At 48.7% G+C, this 16,830-nt stretch overlaps 1 protein-coding gene across 2 annotated transcripts in view; it reads right to left on the bottom strand.

Annotated features, from left to right (window-relative positions):
- Positions 1-16,830, bottom strand: part of CDH5 (cadherin 5) — a 41,020-nt gene that overhangs the window by 3,207 nt on the left and 20,983 nt on the right. For both annotated transcript variants that reach the window (XM_066348683.1, XM_066348684.1), the window contains exons 3-11: positions 15,674-15,962; positions 13,759-13,875; positions 12,717-12,881; positions 11,806-11,993; positions 10,212-10,462; positions 6,660-6,802; positions 4,359-4,483; positions 3,920-4,025; positions 953-1,198 (exon numbers count right to left, since the gene is read on the bottom strand). In XM_066348683.1, the coding sequence (XP_066204780.1) occupies positions 953-1,198; positions 3,920-4,025; positions 4,359-4,483; positions 6,660-6,802; positions 10,212-10,462; positions 11,806-11,993; positions 12,717-12,881; positions 13,759-13,875; positions 15,674-15,962 (1,630 nt within the window). The remainder of the gene's footprint in view (positions 1-952; positions 1,199-3,919; positions 4,026-4,358; positions 4,484-6,659; positions 6,803-10,211; positions 10,463-11,805; positions 11,994-12,716; positions 12,882-13,758; positions 13,876-15,673; positions 15,963-16,830) is intronic.

The following is a 16,830-nucleotide window of genomic DNA, read 5'->3' as shown; positions in this document are numbered from 1 at the left end:
TTGCCAAAGAAGGCCCCCAGTAGAGGAGCACACTCAGGGGCCCTCCCAGGAGAGCTCCTGGCTGGAAAAGCCAGGAGCAGATAATGGGGTATCTGCTCTCGCTGTAGTGCATAGGGTGCTCTCTGAGTCCCTGAGGGTGTCTTCCTGAGGACTGGCCCCTGTCCCATCCATGGCAGGGGAAGTGCAGGAGAACTTACACCTCGGGGAGGAGCCCCCAACCACCGGCTGGTGGGAGTTGGTGGATGAACACCGGTTCTGAGTGCGACACTGCCCCCTGGTTCCCAGCGGGAGGAAGCTCCAGTGACCCCTGGTGGGGATTTGCACGAAAATGCGCCCTTGATCGGCTGCCTCCTGTCCCTCTCTCACACCCCTCCTTCCTTCTGGGTTCCGGGAACACCTCCCAAATAAACCACTTGGCCCCCAAACCCTGTCCCAGGGTCTGCTTCCCTGGGAACCCAAACTAAGGCAAGGCCTAAAATGCTCCTAAAATTCTGGAGGCCCAGACAAGAAAAAAAGAGATATCAAGGTGGGAGGTACACTATAAAAGGAAAGGAAAGAAAGCTCCAGGGAGGGTCCAAACTAGACGTTGATAAACTTTGCATTTCTTTCTAAAAGATGGACTAGATCCTCTGTTTTCAAAATAGGCTGTATGTAAAGAAATGCCTAGGACAGTGGCTGGTACACAATAAGTGTTCGAATGTATGTTGCATGTCACGCAGAAAGTATTTTAAAGTGGGGGAGGGGCTCTGAGCCACATCCTCCTCCTTGCCCTTGTCTACCTCCGTCCGTCCGTCCTTAGGCACCTAGAGAGGTGGAGCTGGCAGTCTTGTGACCCACTGGGGCCCACGGTGGGGTGCTGGCCCAGGGCTGCACTGGGTTGGAGGCAGGATTGGGCCTGGGTCCCTGGCCCCTTCCTCCTTGACGCCCCCTCCCCACCCTCCTGGGCACTGACCTGCGATGGTGAGAATGCAGAGGAAGATAGCTACCAGCGCCTGGACGCTGACGCCCACCTGGGCAGCTAATTCCTCACAGAAGGTGAACTCGCCGCGCTCGTTGCACTTGCACACTGTCACGGCCAGTGTGTTGGTGCTCGTGAGGCTCGGGCTGCCGTTGTCTGAGATGATCACGGGCAGATAGTGGACCTTGGTATGCTCCCGGTCAAAACCCCCATACTTGACTGTGATGTTGGCCGTGTTATCTGGAAGCACCAGGGTCTCAGAGTCAGATTGTGTTGCCTGGAGTGCCTGTCCCCTTGTCCACACTGACAGTGTGGCCTGCCTCCTCCTGAGAGTCCTCCCTGATTGTGCCAGCCCATATGCTGCCTGGGGTGTTTCTGTGTCCTTTTCATTCCCTGCCTTATGTGTCAGTCATCTGAGCACAGGTCTGTCCCTCTAAAGAGGGGTATTTTGGGCGGCTCCTTTGACTTAGCTTTTAAGAATGGCTTGGCCAGAATGTAAAGTCTTTGCCTTCCGTTTCTGTGGGCAACTGATATGCCTGACCCTTTCCTCCCTAACTTCACTCTAATAACAAGAGACTCTCTTTCAGCTCACTTAATGAAGGTATTATTTCAAGCTTTAATAAATAATCAAGGGGGGAAAAGTTTTAAAAAGTCTCAGCATCAGGCCAACTTCTGAGGCTCTTTCTGTTGTTATTCCTGCAAATTGTTTAGAAAGTCAAAACAATGCTATGTTTCTGGGGGCGCTGAGGGAATGATTATATATGGAATTGAGAATATCTGGGGCAGGCTGGAACTGGGACTCTGCTTTGGCCCAAATATTGGCTCTCCCTCCCAGTTCCAATCAGTGGTTTCCTGTACAGGAGAATTCCCTAGGGAGCTTTTTAAGCCTGCTGATTTTCAGACCCCCTTACCTCCGCCCAGCTACCTCCCTTCCTTCCACATTTCTGATTCAGTGGCTTTGGGCAGAGGCCTGATAATCTGCCTTTTGTAGGCTCCCTGAGAGGTCATGATGCTTACGGTCAGGGGAGGGTCCCTGCTCCAGGATTTGGAGGGTGTAACAATCTCTGCCCCCCCTCCCCCCATGTGGTCCTGACTGGCTGTCAGGATTTGGAGGGGGGATTTGATGGACTATGGACTAGGACTAGAAGGGTCAGCCCACTCTGAAAGGCAGACAGAAGCAAAGGAGGCTATCTTTTAGATGGCAAATTAAAGCCTGTTGTATTTCATTATTAAATAGCTTTTTGTCTATTGTGATTGAGAGTCAACGGTATGGCCATTGACACTTTATGGGAGAAATGAGAGATTTCTCATTGCACTCAGTGGTGGGATTCAGCCAGTTTGCAGCAGTTTGGCAGAACTGATACCTAATTTTTTGTTGAGTTCGGTGAACCGGTTGTTAAAATGGCACTTGTAATCAAGGTTCTCTCTAAAGTGGCCGCCTGGGCAGCTGCCCAATGTAGAAATCACAAAATTACATTCCTTACTCTTTTTTAACATTCATCTGTGCAACAGCGTGTTCTAAGCACCTGTAGTCAGTCAATCATGTTCATTCATTCTGTCAATAGGTGAAAAAAATTTGACGGAACTAAGCTTGTAATATTTGTTCACTTCATAAAACTCATTGTACATTTGATAAAATACTACATTTTAATTCCCTCGTGTTTGTTACTTCAGTAGGAAGGATGCCAATCAAGAAGCAATATGGAAATATCTTAACATCTATTGTTTTTTGTCAGGTATTATATTTAATATTTTTCATTAATATTTAAAAACTCTTATAATTTAGTTTTGTGTACCTCTTTTATTGTTCTTATTTAAGTATTAAATGCACGAAATAATAAACTACCTTTCTGTATATCTTTTTTTATACTTAAAACGGTCATGAGGGCAGAGAATTGGCTGTTAAATTATCTGAATCCCACCACTGACTATACTCATTTAATACTGTAGCAGCGCATTCATGCTCTGAGTGAATCCAAGACCAACAAGCTTGCCTCCTGGTTGCACATGGGGTGTCTCTGGGGTAGCACTTAAGCTTTTTACTCCATTGTGGACCCCCTCCAAGGTGGGATTGAGGCGGACCTTGGGGATGGGGTAATGGGTATCTTACTACTAAAGACAGCTGAAAGTGAAATGGTCTGTCACTGGTTGTCAAGACGGCATGGCCACCTTTCCCGTCCCACAGGAGGCTGTGGTTGACCCTCTGGGCCTGCCCCTCCTCTCAGCGGCCCCACTTCCTCAATGGACGCGATGTTTCTATACAGGGATCCTCATCAATCACAGTTTTGCCAATCAGGGATTCCACCCTGTGCTAGGCGAAGATTGCTCTATTTAGTTTTAAGTGTTTTTTGTTTTTCTCCCTATTTTTTGGAGGAAGCTGCTGAAACTATGGAAACCTGTCGGCTGTTGGCTGGAATTCAATCGACTCAGGACAAACACTCTCCTGAGCGCATATTCATCAGAAGATCTGATTGGCTCTTGCTGACAGCACAACTCTCTGTGTTGCGACTGGTGGACCAGATCCTACTCCAGGCCCCTGGTGGTAAGTAGTTACTATAATTGAATTAAGACAAAGTTTTCTGTATCCTTGGTATTTCGGATTTCACATTTCCAGTTTTGACACTTCGGGAGTGACCTCAAAGTTCCACATCTGAGAAGGAATCCCTTGGCTAGCTCATGAACCAAGCTGACTGTCTGACCCGTGTAGCCAGTATGCTTAGCATCTTATGGGGAATGGCAGGCCATGTGGACTTGACAGTTTGGCCAGGGCACCTCTGACCGTGGAACAGACCAATAGGGTATGTGGCAGAAGTTGTACAAAATATGCCACAACATGAAAACCCCAGGGAGGGCCTATCCCCCATTCACTGGCTTAGTCCTTGACCCTGGCACTTCAAGATTCAAATAACCTCACCTCTGACCCCTCTACGAATCAGGCTGAGTATTTTGATGCGTACGTACCATGATTATCTATGAGGGTGAAGTTGCTGTCCTTTTTCATGGAGAATTTGAACTTCACGTTTCTTGGTGTTATGTCCTTGTCTATTGCTGAGATTTGTACCACCAGCTGGGGTGTGGAAAAAGGGGGATGGTCAGTGATGGTGTTGGGGTGGCCTGGGGTTCAGTAATGGAGACTTTGGGTTTAGACCGGACCATGGCTGCCTCTTACTTGCCACCCTAACCTGAATGATCTCCACAAAGATACTCTTTGTACCAGCCCCCTCCCTGACAGTCTATTCTCCACATTTTTTTTCCTCTGAGCCTCAGTTTCTCCATCTATAAAGTGGAGATAATGTCATATTCCCTCAAGGCTGTTGTGCAGGTTACATTAGGCAGCTGACTGAGTGAGAGCTGTTGTCCAGGCAGGCCCCGCCTCCCCTCCCACCTGAGCCGGACTCACCTTGCCCTGGGCAGCGTTCTCGCACACTTTGGGGTGGTAGGGCTGGGCGAACTCTGGGGCATTGTCATTCTCGTCCAAAACTTCGATGTGGACCTGTACAATGGATTCTTTGCCTGTGGGGTTGTCTGCAGGGGGAAAGGGCTTGTCACCACAGTGGGCTCGGCTGATGTGTGGATGGGGACTCCTGGAGGGGGGTGCCCTTTAAACAGGAGGGAGGGGGCTGAGGGCCTCTGGAAGAGATGCCAGGAATAGTGTTCTGGATGAAAGGAGTGGAGGAGGTAGGGACCAAGCTTCATGCAAAGGATGCTTACTAAAAACTCCTTGTAAGAATTAAAAGGTAACCTAAGTGAATTTTAAAAGGTTTTAATGAAATCAATTGAGTTAACTATTAAACAGATCTAATGATTTGATTAAGTAATTAAATTAATTTAAACAAGTATAATTTATTAAATTAATTGATTACAAAATAATTTAAAAGGTAAACAGCCTTAATGAGATTGGGTTAATAAATCATACCACTTTAAAATATTGGAATATTTGGCCATTTATATAATGCCCATGTAAATTACATATAAAAAAATGTAATAGCCTGACTAGGCGGTGGCGCAGTGGATAGTGCATCAACCTGGGATGCAGAGGACCCAGGTTTGAAACCCCGAGGTTGTCGGCTTGAGCGCAGGCTCAGCAGCTTGATTGCAGGGTTGTTGGCTTGAATGTGGGATCATAGACATGACCCCATGGCCACTGGCTTGAGCCCAATGGTCACTGGCTTGAAGCCCAAGGTCTCTGGCTTCAGGCCAAGGTTGCTGGCTTGAGCAAGGGGTCACTGGCTCTGCTGTAGCGCCCCCCCCCCCATCAAGGCACAGATGAGAAAGCAATCAATGAACAACTAAGATGCCACAACCAAGAATTGATTCTTCTCATCTCTCTCCCTTCCTGCCTGTCTGTCTGTCCTTGTCTGGCCCTCTCTCTGTCTCTTTCTCTCTATCATTTAAAAAAAAGTAATAAAAAAAAGACATTTTAGTACCATGAGAAAATGGGTCTGGAATAAGGTTAAGTAAAAATGCAGAATATGACTTCATACAGGTATTATAAACTTACTTGCATAAAACTATGTAGAGAAAAAAAGACCACAGAAGGTGCACTAAAGTGCTAACAGTAGTTGTCTCTGAATGGTAGAAATGGGGGGTGGATAATTTTCTTCTTTTCTGTATTTTCCATATTTTAATATAAACAACAAATAATTACTTGTAAAGTTTAAAAACTGTATGAATGCTATTAGATGGGGGTAAAGGGGGCAAAAGTTGATCTGGAAAATGTAGGAATCCATCAAAATTGGCCTGGCTGTCATGTTGGGGGATGTTGGAGTCTGGGGCGCCCAGCAGGAGGCAGGGCCTTCCAAGGTGGTACTGAGGGGGCCTTGGCCAAGTCACACCCTCTCCCCGTCTCTGGGTGGCGGTCTCCTGGGTAATGAATGTGGGAGCGTTACTGCTTCTCTGAGGGCAGCTGTGATTTTCTCATCCAGGCAAAGGGCGCAGAACTCCCATGCCTGCCTTTCCCTTCGGCACGTTACACTAATTTCTGGACAACCTAACAATCTTGAAGTTAGAAGCTGCTGCAGATTTTTTTTTTTATTCATTTTAGAGAGGAGAGGGAGAGAGAGGAAAGACAGAGAGAGAGAAGGGGGGAGGAGCTGGAAGCATCAACTCCCATATGTGCCTTGACCAGGCAAGCCCAGGGTTTCGAACCGGCAACCTCAGCATTTCCAGGTTGACGCTTTATCCACTGCGCCAGCACAGGTCAGGCAGAAGCTGCTGCAGATTTTAACTTCAACTCACTAACTGGAACATAAAGAGTCCCGCCCCGCCCCGACCTCCAATAACCTTTTCTAAAGTCCACAGTAAGAAGAATCACGTGGCACTTGTTCAATGCATATTCCTTGGCCGCATTTCTGGCTCACTGGAGCTGAAGCTCCAGGGAGGATATCCATGTAGCCATGTGTTAAGAGGGGCCCAGGGGGTTCTCACTGCAGCTACATCGGCTGCCTGTTGATTAGCAGTGCATCTTAAACTGTACTGCGCATGAGACTCTGATTCAGTCTGGGGCTGAGGCCTGGCACTTGGCTCTTATAACAAGGCCTCACGATATGGATGCTGCTGGCCCATCCACACTTGGGGGAAGTGGTTGTTCAGTAGGAGCTTATAATGCCCCCAGAGACCCACAGTGGCAGATTACGCCAATTTGTAATGAATGAGGGAAAAGGAGGATCACCCAGGTACCCTGGCAGATGGGGCTACTCACCTTTATTATCCAGTTCTTTGGCCTCCACAGTCAGGTTATACCAGGGGTGGATTTCTCTGTCCAGTGCTTTCTCGTTGTAAATGTCCCCCCGGTTGGTTATTTGGAAGAAATGGCCCTTGTCACTGTTCCTGCGGATGTAGTATCTGCCGGCAGGGAGAGGGGTTCATGGCTTTCTGTTGCTCTTGGCTGAGTTCAAACTTTTAGCATGAGAGACCAGGCCCTTCCGGATCCGCCCCTCGCACCCGCCCCCATCCTCCTCTCTGCACCCTATCAGACCCGCTGCACCCTATCAGCCAGAGGGCTTCAGAGGAGTGCGGTGGTCCCTTTGGTCTTAGCAATGTTGCCTTCACGTCACTGGACTGACGGTGGTACCCGAGACTCCATCAGTGACTTTCAGAGCTGAGACAAGTGGCACTATAATTAACTACACTACAGCTGGGATTGTTTTTTTGTGATGAATAAAAAATAGTTGAGTGAGACCCCAGGAGGAATAAAAAAGAAAATTTAAAAAAAGGAGCTGGAAGTTATAAGAAGTGAATGAAAGAAAATTAAATTTGTGGAGTAAAAATTTGAACAGTACTTCCCAAAATCAAAAACAAAGGTATGAGGAGATGAAAAGAGGCAGGAAAAAAATACCATTGTAGCATGGATACATATTTGGAATACAGCAAACATATATATTTGATACTACTGAAGAAAGTTCCAGAACAAACAGGGCAGAATAAAAAGATTTATAATAAAAGAAAACTTTCCTGATCTGAGGAAAGACCCGAGTCTACAGATTAAAAGAGGTCATTGATATTAGGCATAATTTTAAAAAAATCAATATATAAGTGCTGTATTTCCCCATGTATAAGATACACCCTAATTTGGGGGCCAGAAATTTGAAAAAAAAAAAGTATTACATAAAGTTATTGAACTCAAGTTTTATTTATCATAAAATTCATACAACTCCTCATTACTGTCAAAACTCCCATCCATTAGCTTGTCCTCATCTGTGTCTGATGATGAAGCACTGTCTTCAGTAATGAGCGCAAAAACAAGCATGAAAAGATGGGAAATGCAAGTAAAAAACCTACACCACTGTATAAGACGCATCCAGTTTTTGGACCCCAAGTTTTTCGGAAAAAGCTGCATCTTATACATGGAGAAATTCGGTATGTCCTGTTGACAGTTTTGATTTTCAAGGCTATATGAAGAAACTGAAAGGAGTCCAGACAGAAAATAAAATGCATTCTTATAAAGAGAAACCAGATTCACCCCAGAAAGTTTCCATAAAACTAAGTGCTAGAACACATTGATGGGAGTTTTGGAGTGAAATGTCTATAACCTGAGTATTATATGAGCACATTTAGGTGTTATGGACATAAGAAGGCAGAAGAACTATGGTTTTTGTAAATATATAAGAAATCAGGAAGTGTATCATCCACAAAGATGTATCTTAAAAAACTTTTTTTGAAAACTTCATCTAATTTAGAAAAGTCTCAATGTAAAGCAAAAACTTGGGTTCAGAGGAATTAAAATGAAACTGTTGATTTATTCCTATACATAGGAAAGCAAAGGTGTGTATGTGTGTGTATGAGAGAGAGAGAGAGAGAGAGAGAGAGAGAGATTTTTAACTAGAAAATATAGGTCCAGGAGAACATTTATAATTTTATAGATGGAAGTAAATCTTACTGATAAAAATAAAAATGACTGTACTATATGCAAATATCTAGGAGAAAAAAAATACATGGCTGGGGGGGCGGGGAGAAAAAGCCCATTAAGTTTGAGGTTTGGGTAGTGCAAAACAAGATAAAAGAAGTAAATTTATACCTATTATTTATGGTGAAAAATGTAAATAGGTCAAACACAAAGCATGCCAGTTTAGATGAAAAAGCAAAGCCAACTATATTGTAGTTTTGAAAGACAACTTAATGCCAAATGAGCTAGAAAAGTTAAAAGTAGAGGTTGGAAAATTTCTATCAGGCAAACACAAATAACATGAAAATAGGGATAGCAGACTTTTAACATCAGGCAACGCAGAAGTGAGGGCAAAACGTTTAAGCGGAACAGAGTGCCTTAAGGATAGGAGTTACAAGTTGTAATGAAGGTCCAATAGATATAAACTGTTCTTAGCAGAACAGGAACATTAAACTACATAAAGCAAAAGCTTGGCTATTCTAGGAACAAAATGAACCCAAGGACAATTGTATCACATCATAAAACAAGTTAAAGCAAAAAATACAAAATCTCCTACCACTTGTAAATGAAAGCACTGTCTCTTAAATAAACCCTTGGATCGAATGAAGAAATAAAAGCCATCATTCCAGACTATTTGGAATAGAATGGTGATGGAAACAGACCCAAAACTGATGAGATGTGGCCAAAATGAAGGGATAATATACGGCTCACAAAAATTAGGGGATATTTTATTGCTTCATATTTCGTTGTAAAATATCCCCTAATATTTGTGAGCCGTATATTTTGTCCTTAAGAAGACCTGATAACAATGAAAATAACTCCTCCCCCAAATTGATATGTAAACATAATTCTCATTAGAATTAGAATTACAAAAAACTGAATACAGTTCATATGAAAGAATGTTTTAGAGTGCATAAAAATTATGTAAAGTAAAAAAAAAAAAAAACATGGAGGGAGGGGCTTGCTTTATACAGACTGAGTTTCAGTGGAAACGGCTGCCCAGAAGCAGAAAGGCTTTGCCACAGAACAGAGAGAGTAGAGGGTTCAGCAAGAGACTCAGGTACATACGGGAACTTAGTTTGTATAGAAGTCAGAAAACGATGAGTTATTTAAGTGGTGCTGGCACAACTGGCGACCCCTCTGGAGTAAAATGAGACCGTACTAAGTTCACACTGACTATCAAATGTCAGGTGGCCCTAGAAAGTATGAGTTAGAACTGTGTCTTTTGTGCCGGAGGGCGGAAGAGGGGAGTCTAGTTGAGATAGAAGAACAGGTAGTTAGTGATGGAATAGGCATGGTATGATCCAAAAAAAAATTTTTTTTTAAACAATCAAAAACTAAAAACCAGGCAAGGAAGCCACAAACCGCCATTTAATGTACCTTGATGTTTGTGTGCTTATGAAGAGAGAAAGGCATGACAGGGCCACATCAGACATGAGTGTGGTGAACATGAGTTATCCGGCCGTGGGGTTACCGATGTGACTTTGTCGATCTTTGTGTTGTTTCTCTGTGAAACGAACACTTTTTTCCTCTTGTGTTTTGGGAAGACAGATTTGATAAAGCATGTTAGTGGAGAGGATTCACAGATGCCACCTAGTTGGTCCCCTGACTGTCAGACCGCCCCAGGTAGGGCCTGTAGGAGGCCCTTCAAGGTCGAGCAGCTCTGATGGCCAGGGCTGTGCTAGGTGGGTGCTCGGGCAGGACAGGGTCCCAGACGGCCTCGTGGGTTAGTTGAAGAGCTTCCGCGACTCGTCCTGTCTCTGCCGTTTCTCCCCACACGTGCTGGGAGAGGCAGGATTGTCCTTAGCTGGCAGAGGCACCTCAAGGCCAGGATTGTCACCATCACCACCCGCCTCACTCCCTCCTCACCCAATCTTCTTCCGAGCGGCGTCCGGGTCCACAGCCAGCACTGAGCCAACCCGAGGTTTCTTCTGGTTCTCCCGCAGCTGGAAGTGGTAGAAGGGATTCTGGAAGACGGGGGGCTCGTCCACATCTATAACATTGATGACGACGCGGGCCTTGCTTTTGGCGGAGGCGCTGCCTGAGTAGCGCAGGTTGATGGTGGGGTCCGTGGCCTCGATGGCGAAGGTGTACCGCGGGATGCGCTCGTAGTCCAGGGGCTGTGGGAGGGAAAAGTGTGGGAGTCCTCTCAGAGCCAAGCAGGGGCTGTGTGATGTGTGCAGCCATCCTGCGGGGTTTTCTGGGATGATACCCGTTTTACAGATGAGGGGCCCGAGGCCTGGAGAGGGGATGTTTACAAGGTCATCGAGAGAGTGGCTGGGCCACTACATGTCAGGTACTTCATGGCTGCACCCTCAAGCCTGGCTCTGTGCCCTGTCCACAGGGACATACAGGGACAGCCTGCTCTCAGTGGGTACAGGCCTAGTGGTTCTAGCCACAGCTCCTTAAGGATGAGTCTTATGTGTTTGCTGAAGAATCTTCTCCTGCCTTTGCCCACTTAGTCCTCTCCTCCTTACCCCTCCAGCAGCCAATTAGAAGGCAACCAGACGTTCTCGCAGAGCCCGCCCCTGCCCCGCCTCACACAGGACCTCGCCCCTGCATGGGCTGCTACAGGGCTTATCCCTGGCCACCCTTTTTGCCTTTGCACATCTTCCCTGCGCGCTGAGCGCTTTGGTACTGTGGAGGCTGACTGGCTCCCTTGGCTGTCTCCAGTCCCCAGCGCAGGGCTGGGTCAGAAACGGACTCTGGAGAGGTCTGGCTTGTGCAGTGGGGTTCTGAGTGTGCTGTCTGGGGTGGGTTGTCCCCTGGCCCAGGACCTTTCATCCTCTGCATGGACATTCTGAAGGCATTTTGTGCCGCTGGCAGGACCTTCCCTCCTCTTCCAGACTCAGTAGGTCTGACTGCTCTGGCTGTCAGTAGCCACGGCCGTGACCACTGCTCTCTCCACAGCATTCGCTGTTTCCTTCTGTGCTGATGGCTTTCTGCTCGAGCACCTGTAACGCTACCAGCACTCCAGTGGCTGGTGCCCCGGGCAGGCTGGGAAGTGCCGGGGAGTGAATGCCCCCAGGAGCAGCCCTCAGTCCACACCCCAGCTCCTGGACTCTCAGCTGCTGCAACTCTGAGTCAGCTGTCCCCCAGCTGTCCCCAGCTGGACTGGGCCCCTACTGCCCACAGTGAAAACCTGCTCACTAAGGAACGCCACATTATCCTTCTCCTTGTCATATGTCACGGCTCCTGGGGCTTCCTGGGACCACCTCCCAAATAAACTATTTATAGTCACATCCTTGCCTCCCAGTCTGCTTTGGGAGTAAGCCAGCCTAAAGCACTGACCCTTCTCTCCTGCCTCCCCTGTCCCAGTCTCTGTGAGCACACGGCCAGCTCCAAGCTGACCCAGATGTGCACCTCTGACGGCCTCTGACCTGCGAGCAGCCCCTGGGCGAGGTCTGGGGATGCTGGGATCCCCCGACCCCACATGCGTCCCCATTGCCCCAGGCCTACAAACCTTCATGGGCTTGATGATGCCTTCATTGTGGATGGGGTCTGTCTCGATGGTGAAGGTATCCCTGTACTCCCCCTGCACGATGCTGTACTTGGTCATCCGGTTCTGGGGCTCGTCTGGGTCTTTCACAAACAGAGAGCCCAGGGGGCTGCCCACACGGAGGTCTTCAGGCACCATAAATGTGTAATTGGCTGATGCAAATGGGATGCCCAAAGGACATTGGGTTAATGAGATAGGCAAGGCAATTGTTCTTCCTACTACCCTAATATATTCTGATACAGGAATGGGCATGGGGAAATACTAATAATGAATAGCAATAATACTATAAGAATTTGGGGTCCCAAGGCAAAGTGATTCTTTATCCATCCATCCATCCATCCATCCATCCATCCAAACAATCACCCACCATCTGGTTATTGAGCACCTACTGTGTGCCACACATTTTGCTAGGGGAGTTATCAATTGACAAGAGAGACAAGGAGACAAGTCCTGTTTTCAGGAAGCTTATGCCACATACAACAAGGCCACCTCAGGAGAACTGGCCTGTCCTTGCGGTGGCTGAGCCTCTGAATGACACCTCAGCATTAGAGGGTGCAAGTAAAGAGCCGTTTGACTCCCTCCCCAGCCCTGCCCAGGGCATGTGAAAAGCTTTGTCAGACATTTTTGGGGAGAGTCAGTCTGTGGGTGAGGTCAGTGTCTCGAGTCAGGGGGCAGGAGGACAGCCTTGGGACTGCGTGCAGGGATGAGGAGCAGGGCCCCTCCCTTCACCAGACGGCTTCCCTGGGCCTGAGACCCACCCTGGGTTGGCGGAGATGTAGAGGGAACCCCCTGTCGCTTTCCCGAGAGCCCCCAGGTCACCAAGTGTGGAGCGTCCCAGCCTCTGCCCTCCCCAGGATCCCAGGGGAGGAGCTTACGCTGGGAGAAGATGGGGAAGTTGTCATTGATATCCTTCAGAGTGACCAGCACAGTGGCTGTGCCCGACTCCCCACGGAGGCCCTCGGCATCGCGCGCTTCCACCACGATCTCGTACTTGGCCTGCGTCTCTCTGTCCAAGCTGTTGGTTTTTGTGTAAATGAGTCCTGCAAAAAGTGTTCCAAGAGGAGCCATGTTAGCTGGGGAACTTACAGAAAATGCTGAGCTCCAGGCCCTCTCCGGGGACCAGCTGGCTTAAAGGTTACCTAGGTCATTCCAGTGTGCAGCCAGGGCTGAGAGACACTGGCCAGCAATGCCAGCCTCTACGCCCTGCACTTCGAGGCCAAAGCTGCCCAGACATTTGGCCTGATGTTAGCCATAGCTACCTGGAGCATTATGTTGGGAAAGCATGAGGCCACCTCCAGGCTCAGCATGGAGAGAGTGCTGTGATGGATTAGTGATGTCTGCTTGGTGCCTCACAGGGTGCAGTGGTGTCTGTGCTATGTATTGGCCGTGCCTCCAGGCCTGGCCAACTGCACTTCTGTCTTGTTCCCAAGACTCAGTTCTTACAGTTTTCAAAGTAGTACAGGCACCTTGAGTAGATCATTACAGTGGGTCATGTGTTCTCTACACATTACTAATTCAGACTTCGTAGCTACCATGCCACGTTGTGGGGCCCGGGAACTGTGGCTTGCAGAGGTTAGTTGACTTGCCTGGGGTCTTTAGAGAGGGTGAGTAGGAGAACTGGGTTGGAAGCCAGATGAGTCTGAATCCACTCCAGGGCTGCTAACTAGCTTTGCCTCCTGCCTCCCGTGTCACTGCTTGGGTCCTGATTTTTGTTCCCTGGACTGGAGTCCATGTCTGAGCACCTGTCTGCTTCCTCCTGCCTTCACCATCAACCTTGTCTTCATATGTGATACCGACTCCCTCCATAGGACAGTGTGGTTCAGTGGCTGGTGACCTGTCAGACTGGACTTCCCTCAGCACCTGCACCTGGGACATCCGCCACCCCCCACGAGCCACGGGAGGGTTAGTCACACAGACCAGAATTATCAATAGCAAAATATTTGTCTCCTTCCAGGATTTGGTACATGACAGAGGCGTGGTCTGCCACAGTGGGGTCATCTGCGTCCACTGCTGTCAAACGGGTGACTGTGGTCCCTGTGGAGAGACAATACAGGGGGTTGCAGCCTTGTGACCACCGGCTTCTCACCCCATTCCCAGATGAGGGCAGATGGGACTCGGGCTGTCCCCTGCACCCACTGCCCCCAGGTCTAGAGGGAGAAAAGGCTGCTTTGTTTCCTGAGGCACAGGCACGGGGCAAAGTGCTGGCAGGGGTGGAGGCCCAGCCCGGTCGGCCTCGAGGAGGGCAGACAGAAAAGCTGGTTTTCATTTACGGGGAAATGAGTGAGGCGTGTACGGGTGGGTCATGAGAAAGACCCTAGAAGAGTGAGGGGGCCTCTCCTCCCCCAGAAGGGTGGAAACAGAGGAATAGGAAGGTGCCCCCAAAGGGGTGGGTGTCACAGCTCTTTTCTCCTTCTATGTTAGGACCCCCGTACTTAACGGGGTGGTCTGATCCTGAGGCCTTGGCCAGGGACCTTTTTTAGGCCCCGTATGGAGGCTTGGGTTGAACTGGGTTACTAACGAACAGTAACCTCTGGCGGCCGGTGGTCGAGGCTGGTGACACACCGTGGGGTGAAGGCTCTAGTCCTCCTCCCTCTTCTCCTGCATGGATGCCAGAGATGACTCTTCTTGCCTTGGTGGCAGAGTTGGCGTTATTCATGTGCAAAAGCTATGCTCTTGCTGTGTCAGTCCTGAGAGTCAGAGCAGTGGGTGGGGTTTGCTCTAAAGAGTCATGAAACCTGTGTGTTTCTGATGGTTAAGGGTTAGTCCACGATCAGGGTCAGGGCTCAGTCCATCCCTAGGGTCTGTGTTCAGTCCACGATCAGGGTCAGGGCTCAGTCCATGTCTAGGGTCAGGGCTCAGTCCATGCCTAGGGTCAGGGCTCAGTCCACGATCAGGGTCAGGGCTCAGTCCATGCCTAGGGTCAGGGCTCAGTCCACGATCAGGGTCAGGGCTCAGTCCACGATCAGGGTCAGGGCTCAGTCCATGCCTAGGGTCAGGGCTCAGTCCATCCCTAGGGTCAGGGCTCAGTCCACGATCAGGGTCAGGGCTCAGTCCACGATCAGGGTCAGGGCTCAGTCCATGCCTAGGGTCAGGGCTCAGTCCATCCCTAGGGTCAGGGCTCAGTCCACGATCAGGGTCAGGGCTCAGTCCATGCCTAGGGTCAGGGCTCAGTCCACGATCAGGGTCAGGGCTCAGTCCACGATCAGGGTCAGGGCTCAGTCCATGCCTAGGGTCAGGGCTCAGTCCATCCCTAGGGTCAGGGCTCAGTCCATGCCTAGGGTCAGGGCTCAGTCCATCCCTAGGGTCAGGGCTCAGTCCATGCCTAGGGTCAGGGCTCAGTCCATGTCTAGGGTCAGGGCTCAGTCCATGTCTAGGGTCAGGGCTCAGTCCATGCCTAGGGTCAGGGCTCAGTCCATCCCTAGTGTCAGGGCTCAGTCCATGTCTAGGGTCAGGGCTCAGTCCATGTCTAGGGTCAGGGCTCAGTCCATGTCTAGGGTCAGGGCTCAGTCCATCCCTAGGGTCAGGGCTCAGTCCATCCCTAGGGTCAGGGCTCAGTCCATGCCTAGGGTCAGGGCTCAGTCCATCCCTAGGGTCAGGGCTCAGTCCACGATCAGGGTCAGGGCTCAGTCCATGTCTAGGGTCAGGGCTCAGTCCACGATCAGGGTCAGGGCTCAGTTCATGGTCAGAGTCAGGGCTCATCCATGACTAGGGTCATTACAGTCACTGCCCTGAACTCACTGTCCTGGCCCCAGGTAGTGAAGCTGCTGATAGGGAGGTTCCTTCAGGTTGGGGATGAGAAAGGAGAGGGGGAAAGGCCGGACTGAGCACATACCCACAGCCGACATCTCGAGCACAGAGGCGTTGAAAAGCCGGTGAGTGAACACAGGCCAGTTGTCATTCACATCATGGACCTTGATGGTGAAGCTGGAGGGAGCCTCCAGGTATATGTTGGTGTTCTTGTCCACCACGAGGGCGGTGAGTTGGTACTCGGGGACCTTCTCTCTGTCTAGCCTTTCAAAGGCGTACACGTCCCCGGTGTCCTCATTGACCCGGAAGATCTTGTCGGCAGAATCTCCTTGGAGCACGTACTTGGCATTCTTGCGGCTCACACTTGATTTGATCTATGAAAGAAGGGGTGTTCTGAGCTGGGAATGGGCCGGGCAGTGGTGGCTGTGTGTGTGCGTGCACATGTACGTGTGGAAGTGCATGTGTGTACATACGTGAGTGTGTGTGGTGCTGGCCAGGGATCCTAAATGTGACACTGCAATTTTTTTTAAATGTGTAGTTGACATATAATATTATATTAGTTTCAGGTGTACAACATAGTGATCCAACATTTATATTTCTTATGATGTGATCACCACTATAAGTCTAGTAACCATCTGTCCCTGAACAAAGTTATTATGATAACAGTGACTATTTCTCTTGTGCTGTCCATTACATCCTCATGACTTCATCATTTCTCTATAGCTGTTCCCCTTTACCCTTTTCATTCATCACCTCCCCCCCCCCCCCACCCTCCTCTCTGGCAACCATCAGTTCTCTGTATCTATGAGCTGTTGTTTTTTTTTTCCTGGTTTGATTTTTTTTTTTTTAAGATTCCATATGGAAGTCAAATAACATGGTGCTTGTCTTTCTTTGACTTATTAACCTTAGCATAAGAGCCTCTAGGTCCATCCTTGTTGTTGTTGCAAATGGCAATATTTCAGTCTTTTTCACGGCTGAATAATATTCCATTGCATGTGTGTACCACATCTTCTTAATCCATTCATCTATGGATGGGCACCCAGGTTGCTTCTGGGTTATGGCTGTTGTAAATAATGGTGCATGAACATAGGTGTGCATATGTATTTTCAAGTTAAGTGTTTTTTTTTTTTTTTTTGGATAAATACCCAGAAATGGGATTGCAGGGTCATGTGGCAGTTCTTTTTTAATTTCTTGAGGAACTCTCGCCTCTTTTTCATAGTGTCTATACCAGTTTATACTCCC

Source organism: Saccopteryx leptura, chromosome 9 (assembly GCF_036850995.1).
Source record: "Saccopteryx leptura isolate mSacLep1 chromosome 9, mSacLep1_pri_phased_curated, whole genome shotgun sequence".
Taxonomy (NCBI): Eukaryota; Metazoa; Chordata; class Mammalia; order Chiroptera; family Emballonuridae; genus Saccopteryx; species Saccopteryx leptura.
This window is presented reverse-complemented; position numbering and strand designations above follow the sequence as displayed.